Source organism: Bos indicus, chromosome 8, assembly GCF_029378745.1.
Source record: "Bos indicus isolate NIAB-ARS_2022 breed Sahiwal x Tharparkar chromosome 8, NIAB-ARS_B.indTharparkar_mat_pri_1.0, whole genome shotgun sequence".
NCBI classification, from domain to species: Eukaryota; Metazoa; Chordata; class Mammalia; order Artiodactyla; family Bovidae; genus Bos; species Bos indicus.
Window position 1 is genome coordinate 5,434,626 of NC_091767.1, and position 23,209 is coordinate 5,457,834.

The window sequence follows — 23,209 nt, forward strand, 5'->3', positions numbered from 1 at the left end:
TGAAGAAAGCTGAGCGTCGAAGAATTGATGTCTTTGAACTGTGGTGTTGGAGAAGACTCTTGAGAGTCCCTTGGACTGCAAGGAGATGCAACCAGTCCATTCTGAAGGAGATCAGCCCTGAGTGTTCTTTGGAAGGAATGATGCTAAAGCTGAAACTCCAGTACTTTGGCCACCTCATGCGAAGAGTTGACTCATTGGAAAAGACCCTGATGCTGGGAGGGATTGGGGACAGGAGGAGAAGGGGACGACAGAGGATGAGATGGCTGGATGGCATCACCGACTCGATGGACGTGAGTCTGGGTGAACTCCGGGAGTTGGTGATGGACAGGGAGGCCTGGTGTGCTGCAGTTCGTGGGGTCGAGAAGAGTCGGACACGACTGAGCAACTGAACGGAACTGAAAATGCATTACGTTTATTGTGCATTCTATTATTATTACATCAGCTCTGCCTCAGATCATCAGGCATTAGATTCCAGAGGTTGAGGACCTCTCATCTAAATAAAAATTTCCCCAAGCACGCCTTCCTTTCACTGTTTCTCCGAAGGAGGAGCACAGATCAGCTGGGTCAGAGTCACCTGGGTACAGATAATGCTTAGATCCCCACACGAACCTGAATTGACCCAGGAGTGGGCAGTAACTTTCTCCATGACCCAGATGACTAATACTTTTATCAATTAAATATTTCAGGTGTTTTTCATTTAAAAAAAAAGGAAAAAAAAGGTCTTCAGCAAAGTCTCCCTTGTCGTATAGGAAAAACAACTGATTTTGATTTAAGCAGTTGATAAAAATGCTGAGTCAGACAGTGATTTGTATTCAAGCCTTGCCAGGACTCCAGGTGCTATATGTACTGGGCTGACATGCATTACTGTGCACAATTATCCAGCCAAGAACAGACCTGACCATATTGTCATCCATTCTACATTTCCCGCTGTTGTTCAGTGCAAACGTTGTGTGGAAATTCTGACATGAGGGCATCTATGGAATTCCTCAATGTACTAGGTACTATAACCCAAGTCATGAAGCATATGGAGTTGGTCTGGTCAAATTCTTTATCTAGCCTGATGATTCAAATTCTCTATGTCATTCTAGAGATTTAAACAACCTTGTTTTAAAAATACTTGTTTTAAAGTACCTGCAGGTAAGAGACAATTGTACTAACAGGAAGAAGGATCCATCTTTACCTTTCCCAAACTTAGGATAAGATATCAAACAAACTGTTCAGCTTGCATCAGGCAATTAGGCTATCTCACACGGATAACATAATCATGTGCACTCGGCAGTGCGGTGAGGTGACAGACATCTTTATTGCAAGACAGGGGCACAAAAATTATTTCCTCTGGGTGGGGCATATGAGTAAACATTTGTCAATATCCCTTCCTGGGTAATGTAAGTTTCAGGCAGAAAGGCTTTTAAAAAACACAAATCAAGGAACCTCCATGAGTGGCAAAAATGGGGACTGAATTAGGAGGCGATGAGGGTGAAGTATTGTTTTTAAGCCCTCCTCCCCCCAAATCCTCGGTCCTGGGGATATATAAAACTGAGCCCTTGAACAAGATATTGCTGATTTAGCACCAGGTTGGCTTTCTTCTAATTAGCTCCAGGCAGGGCGACGACGTACGACACGTCTGCTTTCCAAGAGAGCTTCTGCGGTCCGGTGATATTTGCACATCACACCGGGCCTGGCGGTTACAAATCCACCTCCTTAAGGAGCCGTGTGAAGAAGCGAGAACGATCAATAAGAAAAAAAAAATCCTCCCGACGATAAATCAGCCACGTGGAGCTGCAGCAGCAGCTGCAGCCCCGACTTCCTGGTTCCCTTCCTGCCGGCCCCGCGGCGGGGGCTGGGGGAACGCGGGGCAGGGGGGGACAGGCGTTAGGGCCGGAGTTACAGTCTCAATGGACAATAAAAGTTGGGAGAAACGGGCAGCATTCAAGTGCTGAGCGGTTGGGGCCGAGGCTGAGGACAGCCCTGGGGAAGAGTGTAAGTTAGTCAGCCGCGAGGTAGGAGGACCTGGAGGGGTCGAGCGGACAGCGGCGGAGCAGGGACTGCGGACCCGGCGGCGGGGAGGGAGGGAGGGCGGGGAGGGGCGGCCCGTCCGGCGAGGGGAGTTCCGGATCGGCGGCGGGGAGGGCGGCCGCCGGGCGGCGGGGGCGGGCGGAGGCGGCGAGCGCGGAGGGGGAAGGAGGGAGGGGAGGGGAGGGGAGGGGAGAGCGGTGGCGGCGGCGGCTGCGCCGGGCTGTGCGCCTCTCGCCGCCGGAGGAAGATGAGGCTGAAGATCGGGCTCCTCTTACGCAGTTTGCTGGTGGTGGGCAGCTTCCTGGGGCTGGTGGTCCTCTGGTCCTCCCTGTCCCCGCGGCCGGACGAGCCGAGCTCGCTGAGCAAGATGAGGGTGAGTGACCCGCCCGCCCCCCTCCGGCGACGGCGACCTGCAACTTGTTTTGTTCGCGCGCTTGGCGGGAGCGGGGGCGGTGGGTCGCGCACGGGCTCCGCAGGTGGCGCGGCGGGTGGGGGGCCCCTGAGCCCGGCCCCCGCCTCCCCGCCCCACGCTGCGGCGGAGGCTCGGCGGCCGCCCTCCGCGCGGGGACCGCGGGCGGGAGCGGAGGAGGGCCGGGCCGGGACCGCCGCGGCGGCGGCCGGGGACGCGGGGCTGGTCCGGGCTGCGGCCTGTGGCGCGTGCAGGCCTGACGGAGGCGAGGGGGCCGCGGCCGCCGCCACCGCCCGGTGCGGACCAGGCCCCGGGGTCCGGCAGCCGCCGCCCCCGCGCGTCTCGGGCGCCCCCCGGCTGCTCGGCCCTCGGCGCCCCCACCGTCCGCCGGGATGGGAGCGCGCGGCCCCGCCCCCGGCCCTGAGAAGAGCGCCGCCCCCTAGGCTCCGGCGCCGAGACCGGCGAGGAGCGGCCGAGGCCTCGCCTGGGACCTGCCTCCCTCGCCCACCCCCGGGCCCCCCAGTCCCGCAGCCCCTCTCCCGGCCGCCCCGTCGGGCCGGAACACCCCTTTCCCCGCCCCTCCCCAGGCTCCGGCCGAGCGCCCAAACTAACTTGAGCCGAGGGGCTGCGGACGCGCTGTCCGCCGCCCGACGTTCCCCGGCGGCTCCATCGGCGCCCCGGGACGTAGGTGACCGCTGACGCGGCCGCGCCCCCCGTTGCTGCCGCGCCCCTCCTTCCCGGGGGCAGGGGGCGACCAGGCCGCGGCGGGGCGGGGCGGGGCGAGGGGCCGAGAGTGGGGTGGGGTGGGAGACGTGCCGCTTCCAGCGCCTTCTGCAAACAGCATCTGCATTGCATCCAAGGGGTCCCCTTTATTAACTTTCCTTCTGAAAAGTTAGCGTGTGGAAGTTGAGTGAGCAGGCATCCTTTCAACCCTAAGAATCGTAGGAAGAGATTTCCTTATCAGCTCCTGCCCCTGTGTTGGGGTTAGATTTACTCTTGAGATGTACTCTAAAGTTGTAGCGTCTATTGGAAGACTTAATGGCACTGGGATCTCGGTAACGTCTTGGAGGGGTGGGGGATTTCCCTTGAAGTCATTTAAATTAAGGATAATAAAAAGTACCCAGTTTTCCTTTTGAATGTGTTTGTCGTTTTAAGCCCTTCAACTTTCGTGGAGTGATGGTGACCTCTTTATGATTTTGCTTTCAAAATGACTTACCAAGGACTACCGAATACTGCAGTTGTTTGAAAGTATTTTGTGATCACAAATGGCCTTTAACAGAGCTGGAGACGTTTAAACGCCATTTCCTGGGCGAGAAACTGAGGAAAGAGTGACAGAATTAGCCATATTCAGAATGTCCTGTAATTCAGATGACAAAATCTTACAAAGGGGTGATGGAGTGTCAGCCCCAAGGTCCTGAAATACTGAAATATTTTTATTACTGCTAATACAGGGACTGGGCCTCAAGCTCATTTAATAGCTATAGGAGGTGGTTATAACTTAATTTTTGGTCCAGCTTATTGAATATAGCTTGTCGGTGGATCCAGTATAATTTCTGTCATTTGCCAAAGACAGAAACTAGCTTTGCCAAAACTAGGTTTGTAAGACTTTCAAACAATTAACATTAAGAAGATTGCTTTATGTATCTGGAGAGCCAAATGTCTTTATTAAGTTTGCAGGTATATGTTAACTAAGCAGTTGAAGATATAACGGATAAGTCATAAGAGTGCAAATAAGGTACTACTGCTCAAAACTAACCAAGAGCTTCTGAGATGCAGCTGCCCAAGGACATCTCACTTAGGGAAGACTCCTGAGTTTCCCTTCCCCCTTCTGGTCTTTTACTTTATGATTACACATACTCCACCCATGGTGAAACATCTGCCTCTCCTTAATGCTGGTCCATTTATAGGGCTTTCTGGATTCTGATAAACGACCTGAGATAGTCTGGAATAATCCCATTTACCAAATACAAATTCTGCCTCTACTCTAGCAAGCTGGTCCTGGTGGGTTCACCACATGTAGCTTCCTGCCTTAATCTTTCAGTGTTCCAGGCACAAAAGTCTTCTGCAGCCGGGTGCTTTTTCCTCTGGACTACTTCCTCCTTTAGATCTAATCAGCAAAACAGGTCACCTATGGTCAAGACAACAGAAACACATTTCTTGTCACTTTCTCATCTCTGGGCCTCTTGCTGTTTCTCTGATGTGAATGATGTGAAACGTGATCTTACCATTCAAATCATACTCTGTTGGATACGTTTTCATTTATTCAACAAACTTTTTTGAGTACCTCCTACGTCCTGGTGCTACTTGATAGGGAAATACTCCTTTTCCCTAACCTTTTGAATCATGTAGGCTACTGGGTCAAAAATCACATCAATCAAGACTTCATAGGCCTATAAATAATAACTGTGCCACATGCTGTGGAAAAAAAAAACCCACAGCGGGTAACAAATGGTGGTGCTTGGGCATGAAAGCCTTATCTGAAGAAATGGCCCTTGAGTTAGAGTCTGAGGATCTGAAGAAGAGTCACTGTTGATCTGGGAGTGGGTGGGGGGCAGGCCTGAGAGGGAGGAGTATGTGCAAAGGTTCTGAGGTAGGAGGTAGCATGGTGATCTGAGGAGGCAGAATAAGACCAGTGGAGTTAGAACATTACTTTGGCCACCTGATGCAGAGAGCCGACTCATTGGAAAAGACACTGATGATGGGAAAGATTGAGGGCAGGAGAGGTGGGCAACAGGATGAGATGGTTGGAGGCATCACCAACTCAATGGAGAGCAATTTGAGCAAATTCCAGAAGATAGTGAAGGACAGAGAAGCATGAAGTGCTGCAGTTCATGGGGTCACAGAGAGTCAGGCGTGACTGAGCGACTGAACAACAACCATTAGGACATGAAGAGTGAGGGTGCCAGGAGACCAGGCCAGGGATCAGGTCTTTAGAGCAGCCATCAACTCCAAAGACGAAGCTCGTGGAAGGATTTTTATATAGAGGAGAGACACGATCAGATTTGTGCTTTGAAGAGATCACTCTGGTGGTATTGGTTTAGAGCAGGAGCAGATGGGAATTCCTGTTGGAGGTTATAATAGCCCGGGTGGGATGTGATGTTGATGGAATTGGCAGAGTGACAGGGGAAGGGGAGAAAAGTCAGTTAATTCAAGAGCGATTCAATGGAGATGCAGAGGCACCAGGACTAGGTGTTTGCACATGGGAGTGAAGGAGAAGGAAGGTGACCAGAGGCACCCAATAAGTGATAGCAAAGTGACAGGTTGTTTATTACATGGAAGGTTCTGAAGACCGAAATCTGTACATTCCAATGTTACATTTTGCAGTTTTAATGTGAAGGCTTATCTTTTTAGGCTTTGTTCTCAGAATATTTTAAGGTCAGCTTGTACTACAACCATCTGTTTAGCACTTCCAAAGTGTAGACAGTTCCTTTAATTAAATAAATTACAGTATCTCCTAGACCATTTCTCCAAGGTTCCAGCCCTGAGTGTTTAACATTGAATCATTAGCCTCCAAAAATAAAGGTCTAAAATGGAGATGTTGAAAGATCTGTGCTTCTCCTATAACAAATTCAGTGCTGGTGAGAAGCTGCATGTGAACTGGTGGTTCTCAGTATGTACCAATGTTGCTTAAGTCAAACTGTTAATGCCATTTAGGTTCAGGGCGTGCAGAGTTGGACTCATTCAAGAACTGTTGCTAGATGGAGAGGTTTTATGTGATAAGCTGAGACCAGTGGAAAGGAGCCTTGGTTAATGAGGCTGTGACTGAATTGACTACCCAGTTGGTCAGGTTCTACCCTAGCAAAGCCTTTTATCTCAGCTGTGATCAGTTTCAACCAGAAAAATTCTGCCCTTGACCATGATGCTGCTGCTGCTAAGTCACTTCAGTCGTGTCCGACTCTGTGCGACCACAGAGACGGCAGCCCACCAGGCTTCCCCCGTCCCTGGGATTCTCCAGGCAAGAACACTGGAGTGGGTTGCCATTTCCTTCTCCAATGCATGAAAGTGAAAAGTGAAAGTGAAGTCACTCTGTCGTGTCTGACTCTAGCGACCTCATGGACTGCAGCCTACCAGGCTGCTCCGTCCATGGGATTCTCCAGGCAGAAGTAGTGGAGTGGGGTGCCATTGCCTTCTCCGCCTTGACCATGATATTTTATTTCAAACAAAAGCTCATTTATTAGGGGTGGAGCTGTCACTTAGCAGAAGTGTAGCGTCAGAAGAGGTCACTGTTGTCTCACTGTGTTGTCACTGTCGTTCTCTGTTTTGCTGTCCTCTCCCACTCTTGCAATGAAAACCTCCCATGTTACCAAGTCTAAGAAATTTGGGTTCTACGGGCTTCCTGAAATTAATGCAGTTTTGCGTACATGCGTTCTCCTGGGTTGAGACTCTGAAGCTGTCGCATTTCTTAAAGGTGCCTGTGAAGCACTGAGTCTTTGAGAGGCAGGAGTCACGTTTCCTGCTCGTGGAATTTCTCCCTCCCCTTCCACGGTGCTGCAGCCTTCATCCACGTCTCTCCCCTGCAGGGCTGGGCGCCCTGAAAATGCAGACATCCCTAAGAATTTCTGTGCCTGTCAATTCTGTGGAAGTATTTTCCATCCGGTGGTGGAAGGTCAGACATCAGTCCTGTTAGAGCAGTGGTTGGGCTTAGCAAACACTCCATGGGTATTTGACACATCTGTTGAGGGAGTGACTGCCATGAGTATAGTGCAGATACTCTCCCAGTTCTCACAGAACTCTGTCCATGCTATTAATACACATTCTACTTCCTCACCGTCCCTCTTCCACTATACAGACCCTGACTATAAAAGCATTCCTCTCACAGCCTCAGGCTGTGTCCATTCAGCTCTAGAAATTTCACATTCTTGATTTCATTACTTTTCTTCCTCTGTCGGATTGTACATTCATTCTTCAGGGATGAATACCCAAAATACAATTCTAATTTCTGGGACACACCGCCACCCTCTGCTCCAGACCCCACTGAGAGCACCAAGATGGCCTCAAGGAAAAGCCCTGCTCTGAAGGGATCACATCCTAGTTGAAGAAAAGACTCGAGCACCCACATGGCCTTGCTTCCTTCCCCTCCTTACTCTGGTGTCTGTGTAAGGACACCTCACTCTGGGAGCAGCCACAGGATGTTCCCTTAGCAGGTGGAGAAGGCTCAGAACAGCCGTTCAGGGAGTGCACAATTACTAGTAAAGAAAGCGTGGAAACAGAATTTGGGAAACTATTTCGTGATGGGACCAGCTGCTTGAAAAGGGAGATAAGGTACCGGCTTCAGTTTGGTTCTGGTAAACACTACATTAGATCAGTTAATAGTAAATTAGAGATGAGAGAGAAAATAATGCATTAATGAACATCAGAGTTCTGAGCTTGGGCCATTTGTAAACATTATTTGTAATTTCCAACTTGAGTTATTAAAAAAAAAAAAAAGAAGAAGAAGCTTGGTCAGCAAGATTTGAACAGCTCTCCAACATTGGAACCGGGTTGTGATTATTCAGCTTCAATCTCAATTGTTGTCTTTGTTCGTATTTTGGATTCTGATTTTCATCCCTGAAGAAAGAATGCACAATCTGACAGAAGAAGAAAACTAGTGAAATCAAGAATTTGAAATTTCTCTAGGGTAGAATGGACACAGGCTGAAGCTATGAAAGCAATGACTTTTTTTTCTTTTTGGTTGCGTCAGGTCTTAATTGCAGTATGTGGGATCTAGTTCTCTGACCAGGGATGGAACCTTGGTCCCCTGCAGTGGGAGCTCAAAGGCTTAGCCACAGGACCACCAGGGAATCTCAGGAATGCTTTTATATTTGGATTCTGTAAGGTGGAAGAGGGAAGGGTGAAAGGGTAGAAGGTGTATTAACAACGTGAGAGCTGGGAGAGTATTTGCGCTGTAAGCACGGCAGTCACTCTCTCAGTAGAAGTGTCACATACCCACCGAGCATTTACTCAGCGCCAGGCATCGCTCCAGGCATCAGAGACTCAGTGCCGTAGAGGAGGTGGAAAGCTTTTGACGTAGTAAAGATGTTACTCAGGTCTTGATCCAATGACCACACAGAAGGTATTTGTCTATAAAAATAGCAGTTTTCTTTTCATTCATGAATCAGGCCTTTTTACCGTACCTCCCAACCTCCACCCTTCCATCTACCCTAAATAGTGACTGGAGGACCCCCGAGGCACCCGGCTGGGCGCTGGAGACGTAGGGGTGTCCCAGACACAGGCTCCGTCCCCTATTGCACCCACAGTGGGGTGTCACCCCCACCCAAAGGTCCCACCACAGCTGCAGAAGGTGGGTGCTCAGAGGCCAGAGCCCAGTGTTTGGCTCCACCTGGAGCAGGGTGGGGTTCGCACAAGGAAGAGTGTTCTGGATGCAAGGAATCTGGTGAGACCAAATGGAGGCTGGTTTTACTCATGACAAGTGGTGGAACCTAAGATTGAAAGAGTAAGTCTGGGCCACATTCTGAAGGCGCTGAATGGGAGGCTAAGGAACCGGATTGGGGTGTTTCTGGTGGAGCAGGAAGAGCAGCGTTTTGGAAGCCTCCAAGGTAGAGTTGGGGTGTGGTGACATTCTGCTTCTGACTCCCTGATTGGAAGATTCAAACCCCTCTTGTCTCCTCAATACCATCGTGTGCTCTGGTCATTGGTGATTCTCTAAAGCAGTAAAATGCATGGTGATAACAGATAACACAGTCAGTCCTGTGTGATGTTAATTGTAGTAATAACCCTCTAGCGCAGTCTCATGTAATCCTCACTGTAGAAGGGAGGCCCCTGAGTTACAGAGCCATGAACCCTGCCCAAGGTTGTGTACACAGTCATTCTCAGGCATCCTGACCAGCTGTGCCCTCTAACCCTTTCCCCTCCTCTCACTCCCCCCCAACCCCCCACCCCCTGCAGATTTTAACAACACAGATGAGCTCCTGTGGGCTGTGCTGGAGGGGGCCACAGAGATACTGGAGTGTTCATTTCAGACAGACAGAAGCATGTGAGGTGGTGTAGGCTGAGTGGTGGGGAGGAGAAGGCAGGGGTGATGGTGGCTGAGGCCTGGCTGCAACTCTCTGGGCAGAGCCTGGCTGGCCCAGGGGACAGGCAGGGCCGCCCTGAGGGTGGAAGAGGCCAGAATGCATGAGAAGTAGACAGAAGGCCCGCGTGGTGGTGCCAAGCCGTCTGGAGGGCGGGCAGCACTTGATAGGATGCTAGGTGTCCTCAGGGACGCTCCGGGTCAGATGATGAATTATGTGGTCATCGTGCTACGCGTGGTCCTAGATTGTCAAGTTTGTGGGCCAGATGCACAAGTAACAGTAGCAGAGGGTGAAAGGAGGGTTGCAGTAGCTGCTGGTCCCAGGTCTCAGGGAAGCAGCATCCAGCCTGGGGTGGACTGGCGGGTGGTCAGACAGCGGGTCCCTGGGAGGGAGGGTTGGAGGTCAAGTGCATGGGGATAGGGAATGGGCATGCAGAAGCAGAAAGGATCTCTGCAGACCCTGGGGACAGGTGCCTGGAAGAGAACCTGGAGAGAGAAACAGAGTCTGAGCCCGAAACACTGAATACTGTGAATGTTCCGAGCTGGCTCCACAGGGTGATCTGGGAACAATGCCGAGGCCGGATTTCAGTGAGGAGAGAACTCTCTCTGTGGCTCCTGCCAAGCTTTAAACAGGAGGGGGCCAGGAAAACAAGTGCTTGGGGAGGAAGGTGATGACTATAGAATTACCATTGTGGCTGGTGGGAGCAGGAGCTGCGCTCGCTGGACGAGGTGGTGGGGATCAGATGCTGGTTCCTCCAAAGGAACAAACTGTCTGAAGCGGTAGTCCTCAACCTTGAACAGTCATCAGAATTGCCCATAGGGTGTGTTAGAACCCGGGTCATCTGGCCTCCTGCCCAGACTTTCTGATTCGGGAGGTCCAGGGTGGGGCAGAGAATTTGCGATGGTAACTAGTTCCCAGGTGAAGCTGCTAGTCTAGGGACTGGATTTTTGAAAGTCTGGTCTAGAAGATGAGTCTCTGTAAAGACTGCAAAGTTGTGGTCCAGAGGATGAGTAGAGCTGGGAGCTGAAGATAAAACATTTGTGCGTTTTGGGCCTAAAGTGATTCCAGGTCAGTGGAGTTGGGGTGTCTGCAGGTTACACGGAGCCCAGAGTGGGAATCAGTGCTATAGACAGAAGTAGGATGACCTGGAGAGTGTTTCTCGACCAGAACTGCTGAGAAGGAGAACAAAAGATGCAAGAGCCCCTGGGGCCTGCACCGATTGCTGGCCCCAGGGATGAGGAGGGCCTGTGGTGCATCCAGTTAACAGGATGCCCAGGTACACCGGCTCAGGAGAAACATTCAAGCAGGGAACACTCACCTTCCCAGGGGAAAACGACAGATCAAATCAGAGAGGAAGGTTTTACTGGAGAAGTAAAGTGTGACTACCAGAGAGGGCCTGCCCACAAATGAGGTAGGTTGGTTGTTTTGTCACAGAGTCCTGTCCAACTGTTTGTAACCGCAAGGACTGCAGCCTGCCAGGCAATAATACTATCCATGGAGTTCTCCAGGGCACATTGCTGGAATGGGTTGCCATTTCCTTCTCCTGGGGATCTTCCCGATCCAGGGATCGAACCTGTGTCTCCTGCATTGGCAGGCAGGTTCTTTACTGTCTGAGCCACCTGGAAAGTGGGGTTATCTCTCTTCTGCCTTAATTAGGTGCCTCTCCACACCGCCCCCTACCCCGCCCCAACCCATGTGTAGACATAGACACATATGTACATGTATGTTAAGCTGAACCACAGTCATGTAATTTTGATCATATATGTTGTGTATACTATATACATTATATTAAAATATGATGATAATACACTTGGAGCAGTCTTTTAATCTGAAATCCAGTAACTTGTAAAGCAGTGGCTGGAACAACATTTTAATATTTGGAATTGGGAAGGAAAGGAATTTTATATTGAGGCTATTAGGCAATTTTTAGTTTTTAATAATACATTAATTTGGCTGATGTGTAACCAAAGGAAGAAACAATAACAAAACTGTGTGCTCAGAGTTTCAGTAGTGCTAGTTTTATGAAATGAGCTCTACAGTGTAATTCTGGTTCAGTCCCGTGATCCCTAAAGCAGCACTAAGACGTGCTGAACTGCAATTACCCAAGGCTTCCTTCAGTCTTTTCTGGAGAGGGGAGAACTAACTTGCAGTTGCTTCATTTGCCAAGATCCTGAATATTTCAAAATGAGAAACGTTCTCATTTCTGCACCATTATAAATTCCCTCCTGGGCTCCCTGGCCTTCGGAGAGTTTTAAAGAGTGGCTCCTGAGAAGCATTTAAACGCACCAGTAGGGAGGCCTGTTCCAGCTCACTGAGTGTAAGAACCGCTACACCGAAACTTGAGGAAAAAATTAACTTTGCATTATCTAATTAGGTTTGTAGAATTGCCGCAGAACGGCCCAGTCTCCCAAATCTAGAAGGTACAATTAGCTGCAGCATTATATCAATACCAACGAGCCTGCTAAGAGGCTTCCAGGCCAAGCAGTCAGAATATGTTATTACCGAGAATATTTTAAACTGGATGAATTAAAATTAAATCACATACTGTTGGGAGCCGTTCTGCATGAGAATAGTATAGCAAAGATGACCTAATCTCTCTTTTTTTTAAATCTTTTATTGGGTCCCTGGGTTTAAGAATACATTTGGTCCTTTGGAGGGATGTTACTCTGCTCAATAGTAAACTGCGCATTCAGTGATTATCTAGCTTACACATGGTTTTTGCATTTGTAGTTCTTGTCTTTTTAAATACGACTCAGTGCAACCCTATGGACTGTAACCCACCAGGCTTCTTTGTCCATGAGATTCTCTAGGCAAGAATATTGAAGTGGGTTGCCACTCCCTTCTCCAGGGGATCTTCCTGACCCAGGGATCAAACCCACGTCTCCCGCATTGGCAGGCAGTTTCTTGACCACTGAGCCACCTGGGAGGCCCAAATATTTCATATACATATTATTAGTATCTCTTATTCTATAAAATAGCTCCTTTATCCCCCCAGAAGAAACCAAAATGATCCCTACACTTAAGTGAGTCATGCGAGCCTCATTTTTGCCAGAATATATCAAAGGTACCTGGGTAAAGATGTCCAGGTATGGAAAACTGGAAGGGAGATTCCACTGCTATTTTAGATTTATGGCTCATTAGTCACTTGCGTAAACATTTCAAAAATGACTTAAGGACCTAGTGGGGTTAAATTAATTAAGATATTTTTGTTTGCTTGATTGCTTATTGCTGCTAAGAAAAATATGCTTGTGATGGAAAATGTTTGCCTAGAAAAATTTACCCTGTGATAGGTTATATTGGACTGGAGTTGGTTAGTCATGGCTCTTGTATCTGAAAAATCAAAGATCTACTTTATACAGCCATTTGAAAACTTATATGAGACATTTTCTGCAATTCTTGACTTATTAGATAGAGGTTTTAATTCTGCTTACTTGGGACAATTTAAATCCAACCCACTTTTCCCAGTATTTCATCACGAAATTTAGTATTTTACCATAGCTTATAGACAATTTGATCATTATGCTTCTTAAAATTTAATCTGACAATTTGTTTCATAGTCTCTAATATAGCAAGGTGTCCCATGTAAGTCTTAGTGTTTTTACCTTGACAATCCATAGGATTTTACATCTTTTCTGTAAAAGAAAGTGTTTAAAACCCCATGTTCAAAAATCTACTAACTCTTGTCAGGGTGTTTAAAATGAATTTAAAAATCCATTTGATATTTTGGCAAATAAGCTCATTTATGGTACAGAACAAATGATGACAAAGTGCTTTTTTAGGATAATGGAATAGAAAAGACTGAAATCTCATTACATATGCAGATTTTTCTACTATGGTAGAGGGTTTAGTTTTTTAAGCTAAATGATCACTGTCAAGATTGGAAATTTTGATCATGTAAAATATATAATTAGATTTTAGTGCTTAAGCAAAGACTTGGTAGAATGGGGAAATACAGGCATGCAATTTCATTAACTTGCCCTTCATAATGGACTTGAGGAATTCGAAATCCAGTGTTTATAAAAGAAGTTTGCAGGAGAGTGTTTCCATTGTGGTGGTCAATTAAAATAAATTTGTTTACAGTCTAGGGAGCTCTTAGTGGGTGGTCAAGAGAATAATACTTTTAGCAAATAGTTTTCTAAAATTCTCTATTCCAAATTTGTGCTAATAAAAGAGAATGGCTTCCAAATACCTTGGTACATTCTCAGTATGAAATGGAGGTAGTCTTCTTTTCGTAATTATCATTTAGCTCCAAACCATGACACATATAACTTCTATAAATGTAAGTGTGGCAGCCTGGATGGGAGGGGAGTTTGGGGGAGAATGGATGCATGTGTGTGTACGACTGAGTTCCTTCACTGTTCACCTGAAGCTGTCACAACATTGTTAATCAGCTATACCCCAATACAAAATAAAAAGTTAAAAAAAAATAAATGTAAGGATCTGGGGAGGAGGAGTAATAGACTGGGAGGTTGGAATTGCCATGTACACGCTTGTTGTTCAGTCTCTTAAGCTGTGTCCGACCCTTCATGACAGTATGGACTGCAGCCTGTCAGGCTCCACTGTCCTTCACTACCTCCCAGAGTTTGATCAACTAATGTCCATCGAGTTGGTGATACTATCTAACCATCTTATCCCCTATTACTGTCTTCTCCTTTTGCCTTCAGTCTTTCCCAGCATCAGGGTCTTTACCAGTAAGTCGGCTCTTGGCATCAGGTAGCCAAATTATTGGAACTTCAGCTTCAGCATCAGTCCTTCTAACTAATATTCAGGGTTGATTTCCTTTAGGATTGAGTGGTTTGATCTCCTCACTGTCCAAGGGACTCTCAAGAGTCTTCTCTAGCACCAGAGTTTGAAAGCATCAGTTCTTTGGGACTGAGCCTTCTTTATGGTCCAACTCTCATATCCATACATGACCACTGGAAAAACCATAGCTTTGGCTATATGGACCTTTGTCGGCAAAATGATGTCTCTGCTTTTTAATTCACTGCCTAGCTTTGTCATAGCTTTCCTTCCGTGTGCACACTGCTATATTTAAAATGGATAACCAACAAGGACCTATAGTATAGCACAGGGAACTCTGCTCAGTAATCTGTAATAGCCTAAATGGGAAAAGAACTTGAAAAAGAATAGATACTTGTGTGTGTATAACTGAATCACTTTGCTGTATACCTGAAACTAACATAACCTTGTTAATCAACTATACTCCAATATAAAATAAAAAAGACTTTGGATGAAATAAATAAAGTAGAGGGCACATAAACACAGTTGTTAACCTGGAAAACTTTGAAAAGCAACCTCAAACTTGCAAGGATGGTAGAGCCCCAAAGGCCCTGCTTTCCTCAGGTCCTCCTTGCCTCTCAGCTTGAGAAGCGCTGGCATGGCCTAAAGAGTGGGCCAGAGGATGTGTATTCCGCGTGGGTATTCTTAGATCCTCTCTTCATCGTCCCCTTTGAAATCTGAGGAAGGCTTTAGTGAACCTGGCTTCACTTTCTTTTCCATGAATCACTGCCACTGGAAGAGTACCGCCGTACCTGCGCCTGAATGGGAGAAGCCACAGCAGAGCCTGGTACGCCGTTTTGCAGTGCGCAGGCCTGTTTCCCTAGACGCAGTTATCATCCTCGACCTCTGCTCGATTAACTGACAACGTGAAGAGAAAAAGTCAACGCTAAAGTCTCTGTTCTATGTTGGCAAAAAAAAAAAATCACTTCCCAAAGATAGAGTGGCTTGCAACTTGTATTCTGATTTGGATCTCCTTCTTTAGCTTAAATACCAGCTACTTGTGTCTGAAAGCAGACATATCTTGTGTAGTGATTTATGGCTTCAAAGGGCTGATAAAATGCAGACAGTACCTGAAAGGACGTTGTCGTGACCGTTGAGGAATAGGTTTTTAATATTATAGAAAAGCAAACTTAAGGTAACAGCAGAGGTAATATATTCACGTTCACTCTTCTTATTTTCTAATGAATTATGATGCCTTTCCTACTATGTCTTTCACTTCTTTGTGAAAATAAATTTACTCAACTAGTTTTTCCTCCCTTGGACAGAAGATTTCCTTCTTTGGTTATGAGACATTTGTGGAGAAGTTGATCAGTGTTTCTGGGTTCCAGTGGGTACTGAATATGAGAATAATTCCTTCAAGGTTAAAAATGTCAGGCTTATGTTTTCTTGACCACAGAGTAGCTAGAAAACCCCAGCCTGCCATTTGGGCACCCAGCATGTTGCCTCTGAATGATAAGTCCAGCAGGCTTACTCAGAATTTTCTAACACACAGAGATCACATTTTCTGAAAATACCCAGTTCTTTTTAATTAAGATAACCGAGCCTTCACAGTTACACCCATAACTCTCGTGATGAGTCGGTGCTAATGAAAAATTTAAATTTCATTTCTAAATTTAGAGACAACCCTTTTCTACACCTTTCTGCTCATTCTGTTACTGCTGTGCAGCCTCCCCCCACAGCTCTTACATGCCTCACTTTTTGACAAGATGCTCTAAGAAGTTGTTGCCTCTTGTGACCTATTGACCAGAAACAGAAGTAACATGAAAGATTCAGTGTTCTTGCAGGAGATTCCTTTCTGCCAAAGAACTGCCGATTTTCCTCGGTTGGCATGGGCTTCATTTAAAACTGCCTCATATATGCAGTGATGAAAGTCAAATGAAATTAAAATTACCAAGTGGAACATGCAACATTACTTGATAACATTATTGAAAAAAAAAATGAAAACCATACTGTGATGCTTTAGTGTGTTAACACCCTGCAAGTGAAGGTTTCAATCCACTTCCCTCCATGCCCACCATCTCTCATCAGATGATGAGGCATGAGTCCACTTGTCAGAGTCTTTATGGATTAAAAAAAAAGAAAGATCAGAAAATGTGCAATGCCTTATTAAGTCTGGTCCTGGATTTATTTCTAGTGCCTTCCATTTAGATATGTATTCGATTTACTTATTTCTTAAATCTAGGGGCCAGTGCTGCTCCTCATAGCTGCTTTTGTTTGACAACTGACACCCTAAAACAACAAACAAAAGCAGCAGGCTTTGACTGGTCTGTGGTGAAGCAGAAACCTGCATTCCTATCTGCTCACCACCACTTGGAATCCCATTTGTCTACCTGGAGAATGTACAGTGTCCAGAGACTGGATGGTGGGCACATGGGGGACTCCTGGGGGTGTTGACCCCTCTCTTAGATGCCTGCCTGACTGCTGGAGTGAAGGAAAATGAGCCCCAGAAATAAAGATGGGGAAAGCTCACTTTGCAGGGGTGGGTAGCGGGGGAAGCTAGCATCCTTAAGATTTGGATGATTGCAGTTACTCACTAAGAGACTTCCCTGAGGTTCTCAGAATACAGGGACTACAGCTGAATGATTTATAAGCCTTCGTAAATACTTCCTGTCCCAGGCAGTGTAGGGGATTGAAACGTGTTGGGTATTTGGCACAAGCAGAAGAGACCTGAAGCCCAGACATACTCAGCTTAGAATTGCTCTCTGAGATGAGTTACCAGGAGGTACTGGAAGCCACGTCTGTGTTGTGGGGAGGCTTATTTCCTGGTGCAACTGCAAGGCCTGGCTCCTGTCTTCTAATCAGAATGTGTCTGTCCATAGAGAACAGACTTGTAGACACAGCACGAGGCGGGGTGAGGGGTGGCAGGGACACGAGGGGAGAGGAGAGAGTGGGACAAATGGAGAGTGTAGAAGGGAAACATACATGACCATGTGTGAAATAGAGAGCTGGTGGGAATTTGCTGTATGATTCAGGGAACTCAAACCAGGGCTCTGTAACAACTAGAAGGGTGAGAGGTTCAAGAGGGAGGGGACATACGTATACCTGTGGCTGATTCATGTTGATGTATGGAAGAAACCAACATAATACTGTAAAACAGTTATCCTTCAATTAAAAATAAATTTTGAAAAATTAAAGAAAAAATCTGCCTCCCCTCCCAAAAAAAGAACATGTTTCGCATAAACAGGCAAGCAGGAGACAAGCTCTATTTAAGGTCAGGAGATTCAACAGCTTCATGTTTTTTGCAATAATCCAGGGCTTCCCCGGTGGCTCAGATGGTAAAGAATATGCCTGCAATTCAGGATACCTGGATCCTATCCCTGGGTGGGGAAGATCCCCTAGAGGAGGGCATGACAACCCACTCCAGTATTCTTGCCTGGAGAATCCCATGGACTGAGGTGGCTGGCGGGCTCAGTCCATAGGGTCACAAATAGCTGGATACGACTGAAGTGACTGAGCACAGCACAGCACAGGGGTGGACCATGCGTGCACTACTTTGTGGATTGCCTTTTTAAAAATTTTACTGTAGAAATATTTCAATTTATATACTGTTTCTAGGATATAGTTCTGTAAGCTAATCTTTTAACATCTGGTCATTTTAGCATGGAGGTGATTTATGGGAAAGAGGATATTAGAAAGAAAAAAGAAATGCCAGTGTGCTGGGAATCACAGATCTGACATCATCGTGTATAATCATATTTGCAGAGTTGTTTTTCCACCTGTCCCTTACCAAAAAATAAAAAGCATCAATATGATTCTGAGTTTTTAGATGCTTTATAAAAGTTGCTGTTTAACTAATTTTGGGTGCATCCTGGCTAAGCCAACAGTTAGATGGAGAAAAACAGAAGTGATTGGAAGGCGAACACAGCTGGACAAGCCTCTGGTCTGTGCTGGACGTGCACCCCACTGTCTCCCGCTCTTTCTCACCGGGCACCGTCCACGTAGTTTTGAGCTGTGGTTGCTGAGCAGTCTGAGCTTTTAAACCTCCACTTAGTGAATGAGCGTTAAGAACTTGAAGTCACCACTGTGGGGTTAATTATGAGGCTTAGTAAATGCATCGTTAACTTTACTGGTCTTGGTCCTGTTGTCTCTGTGCTGTAAAGACTAAATCTTCTTTTTACTGATTTAGTTCCACCACTTCTGATTTTTCTCAGATATTGTTCCCCATACTAGGAATGTTTAAAAATGAGAATTATGCCTGTTTAGTCCTTGCATAGGGCTTCCCAGGTGGCACCAGTGGTAAAGAACCCACCTGCCAATGCAGGAGACTCAAGAGACACAGGTTCCATCCCTGGGTCAGGAAAGATCCCCTGGAGAAGGAAATGGCAACCCACTCCAGTATTCTTGTGTGGAGAATCCCATGAACAGAGGAGCCTGGCAGGCTACAGTGTATGAGGGCCCAAAGAGTCGGACATGACTGAGCAACTAAATAATAATGATGACTCGGTCTCCTGCTCATCAGCCGTGTCTTACTGGCTGGAGAAGACAGACCTGAGCCCTTCTACAAGCTTCTGTTCCAGTGACAAACACTCCTTGTCTGCGGGTGGTGCCTGCACTTCATCCTTGGTCCTCAGACCCGAGGACCACATGATCATCTTAGGAAACTCTGGTGAGCTCCTGTGTTGCTCTCCAACAGCTCTCTGATCCTGCCGTATTATTCATCAAACATGATTTCAGTTCTGTTGTTAAATTCTTATATGCGGCACACACTTCACAATTACAGAAAAATCCTAGCAACCAGTTCAAGTAGGTCTCTTAGAACAACCCTGCTTGGCTTGTCCTACGTCTTGCCCCATTGCTTCAGCAGCCCGATAAGTCTGAGTATTTATATTTAAGAATTTATTATATCCAGGGAATCCCAACACAAGTGGTTCTTTGACTTGGGCTGTTAGATACACGGTTTTAGGTATAACCCATATTAGATTTCTATTCATGTAGAATTAGATGTCCAGCATATAAATTATGTTTCAGTTCCTGGGAACTAATTTCGTATCATGAAAATAATAAAAGCAGGTCCACTAAACCAAATAAATACTTTTATAGACGTTTTATAGGCACAGAAAATCAAAGCCACGTCATAAATATTTGGTGGATACATTTTTTTACATAAGCAAGGTTGAGTGAAGCTTCTAATTTTAAAATATGCATCTAATAACGTTCACACCGAAAGCACCACCTTTTATTTCAAAAACTCCCTGCAGTAATCACAGATATTCTTCCTTTGCTCCAGGGAAGTTCTGTGTTGAAAATTAGCATCATCTGTCTTGCCCGTTTTCAGTGCCTGCTCAGTGAGCACATGCCTCTGGAGGTCTCTGAGACAGAGGGCTCTTGCCGTCTTCCCAGCTGTCCCGGGGAAGAGGGAGGGCTCTCCTGGTTCCATGTGAATGTGAGGGTGGTGCATAGATGTTTGGGGTTTGTATCAAAATACAGATTTGACTAGTGTAACAGAAGTCTAAAACGTTAGGACTTTCCCAGCTACGTAAATACCCACAATGACCCAGCCAGTCTTGGTTGGCCCTGCATGACATCGTTGGCATCAGTGCCCCTTCTGCCTTGTTGCTCGGTCATTAACTCATGGTCTGTGTCCCCACAGTAGGAAAGATGGATGCAGAAAGGGGTGGCTGCTCCATCTGTAACATCACCTTCAGCTACGTCCGGCTGATCAAATGTCCTCACTCTGAGGGATGCTGGGAATGGATCTGTAGTCTACATAGCCACAAACATGGATGAAACTGTGAGATTTGGAGGACTTAATCAGTGAGATGGAAGAAGAGAAAGGAAATTGCGAGGAATAGTGGTCTTTGCCACAGGATAATAACATGTGCTTTTTTTTGATGATAAAGTTGTAAAACAGGGGTCAAAAGCCACTTGTCACTCAACCTTTAGGCCTCCCTAACTTCCCCTTCCCTGGAAAGATCATCTTGGTTTTGGTATCTGGTATCTAGTCACTAAGTCGTGTCCAACTGTTTTGAACCCCATGGACTATAGCCCACCAGGCTCCTCTGTCCATGGGATTTCCCAGGCAAGAATACTGGAGTGGGTTGCCATTTCCTTCTCTGGGAATCTTCTGACCCAAACTTAAAATCTGTTACTTTTTTTTATGTGGACCATTTTAAAAAGTCTCTATTGAATTTGGTAACAATATTGTTTCTGTTGTTTATGTTCTGGTTTTTTGACTGGGAGGCATATGAGAATCTTAGCTCCACTACCAGGAATCAAAACCACCCTCCCCTGACCTGGAAGGAAAAGTCTTAACCACTGGACCACCAGGGAAGTCCCTAAAATCTGTTACTTTTTGTGTCACCTGTTGGTTCTGAGACTCTCAGGCTTGTCTGCTGAGCTCGCATCAACAGGACAAGGTTTTACTTAGGCACCCACCAAGCAGCACTGTTTAACACAAGCCTTCAGGAAGTTTGCCGTCACGTTGAGTTACTACGAGTTATTACAATCCTGACCTGTTGTTTGTTGGATTGTTAATAGATGGAATGGTTTCTTATCTTGTCTTTTTTTTTCCCTGCTAACTGGAACAGTCCCTCCTGTGTCTGATGTTTTAGGTCAGAAACGTGGAGGAGGTCTGGCCTTTGCAGGGTTGGCGAAGGTGATCAACCACGCAGAAAGGGTTATGGGTCGTTGGAGGAGTAAGCAAAGGGTTCTCATAGCAGCACTGAGCCGTAGGTCTCACAGTGGAGAAGTGACGAAACACAGTGGAGATCTTGAAACTAAGTGGTTCAAAGAAGAGCTCCCACCCTTGGGGCGGGGAGTGGCCACAGGAAGAGCTGAGGCTATCAGAATTTGGCAGCTCACAGGGGGCCTGCATCTCGGGGTTCAGACCATAGGGGCAGCCTGCTGGGGGCCCTGGCCTCCTGTCTCTCTAGAGTGTCATGAGGCTGAATGAGAGTGGGGGCTGAGTGGGGTAAATGCTAGCTTCTGGAACCATCCATGCTGCTGTGGCGAAGGGCCTTCACTCAGATAGCAAGCAAACAGGGGATCTCTCCTGTCAGCCTCCCTGCCTCCCTTGCGTGCCTCCGTTGGCAAAGCCTAAAGGGGAGACAGTCGTCCAGGGAGAAAGGTTGAGAGAGTTCCCGAAGCTAGGGTCAAAGAGAGAAGGGAAGACTAGAGTGGAGAGACAGTAGTTGAATGAGAAGTGCGGTATTTGCTGGGTCTAAAGTCCTCGTATGGAAAGTTCATGCCTGAAGGTTTTGAGCCCAGCAGCACTGAGAGATGGAGAAGGCAATGGCACCCAGCTCCAGTACTCTTGCCTAGAAAATCCTTTGGACAGAGAAGCCTGGTAGGCTGCAGTCCATGGGGTCCTTAAGAGTTGGATACGGCTGAGCGACTTCACTTTCACTTTCATGCATTGGAGAAGGAAATGGCAACCCACTCCAGTGTTCTTTTCTGGAGAATCCCAGGGCCGGGGGAGCCTGGTGGGCTTCCCATCTGTGGGGTGGCACAGAGTCGGACACGACTGAAGTGACTTAGCAGCAGAAGCAGCAGCAGCAGCACTGAGAGAACTCAGAGAGCAGGTCTGGGCTGGTCCTGATGTGGGTTTATCTTCCCCAGGAGACAGGAACAGGCTTTCTTTTCCAGGTTCCTCACCTGTCTTGCACCAGGACCGCAAAGAGCTCGCCTCCATCCTCACAGCCTCCAAGTTAAGGATGCAGCTTGGGCTTCCCTTTCTTTCCTTTTGAAACCTGTTATGAAACTGCTGTTTATACATTTCCTTGAGCCTTTCTTGAGTTTATTTTATTTATGTGACTCATCTAAAAGCCACTTAGACTGTCGGTGTCTTTCATTGTTCTTGGTCTTGAAGCAAAGCTGATAAGGATGTAGGCTGTGTCACCGGGAAAGGAGCAGCCTAGTTTGTGGAACCAGGTGAATGTGAAGAAACTAATATTACACCTTAAGTATTAAAATAGAGGGTTTCCCAGGTGGCTCAGTGGTGAAGAATCTGCCTACCAGTGCAGGAGCTGCAGGTTCGAACCCTGGGTAGGGAAGATCCCCTGGAGAAGGAAATGGCAACCCACTCCAGTATTCTTGCCTGGAGAATCCCATGAACAGAGGAGCCTGTCAGGCCACAGTCCGTGAGGTTGTAAAGAGTTGGACATGACTTAGCTAGCGACTAAACAACAAGATTCAAATAGAGTGAATGGTACCTGCAAAGTAGAAAAGAGAAGCTTGTGGAGGAGAGTGCACTTTGGGGCTCATCATCAGAGGGAGGACTTTGGCAGGCTGGGGGGCAGGTGTGGGTGCGTGTGGTGGGGAAGGGGGCAGGTAGGAACTGCAGATTTGGAGGGAGAAGGAAGTAGTTACTATTCCAAGATGGCGTGTGTTCTTATGTGTACTTTGTATTACAAAGAAGCCTTATTCAGTTGCCCTAGAAACATTCTTGTTTGGACTTTAAGAAGGTCTTCTTGGTTCAGAATTTGGAGTTTGACGGGTGTTCTCCGTCCTGCTGGTCCATTACGATTCTGTCCTTTAGCCCTGTTCTTGCCTAAATGTCATTTTTATAAGCAGAAGAGTCCTGTTGCTTTTTACTTAAATCTTCAAGCTGAAGCTGTCTCATCTTGTCTTCATATTCGTTTTCCCTCCCAGAACAATTCCTAGTTTCCACACCTGGGGCCTGTCCTGAGGGGTATCAGAATCGCCAGACGTTGACAGTGGCCCAGCTTCCAGGCCTGGGGTGCCAGAGCGGGCTGGGGTGGTGTCACTTCTGCCTGTGCAGGTGAGCTCTTGTGTGGTCATCATCACCTTGAGAGGCAGCAGAATTAAAGTTTAGGGAAGGGATCAGGCTGCACCCGCCTGAGCCTCTCTCCCTCCGTGTTCCTGTCTGTGCCAGTGGTTAATGTCATCCTCTGGATAGCATTGTCTCAGACGGACCTGAGGCCACAGCCTGGTGTCTGTCGCTCTCCATGGGGGAAGGCATGGCCCTGTCCCACGGACACAGCTGATAGGAGCAGTCGTATCTGAGCTAGATTAATCACAGCCTTGGTCCTGGGAC

At 47.0% G+C, this 23,209-nt stretch overlaps 1 protein-coding gene across 2 annotated transcripts in view; it reads left to right on the forward strand.

Annotated features, from left to right (window-relative positions):
• The first annotated feature begins 2,180 nt into the window (after positions 1-2,180).
• Positions 2,181-23,209, forward strand: part of GALNT7 (polypeptide N-acetylgalactosaminyltransferase 7) — a 136,098-nt gene continuing 115,069 nt past the window's right edge. Inside the window, exon 1 of one of the 2 annotated variants that reach the window (XM_070794365.1) lies at positions 2,181-2,389. In XM_070794365.1, coding sequence (XP_070650466.1) covers positions 2,264-2,389 — 126 coding nt within the window. In that variant the 5' untranslated portion in view covers positions 2,181-2,263. The remainder of the gene's footprint in view (positions 2,390-23,209) is intronic. The other variant, XM_070794364.1, reaches the window with a different exon arrangement.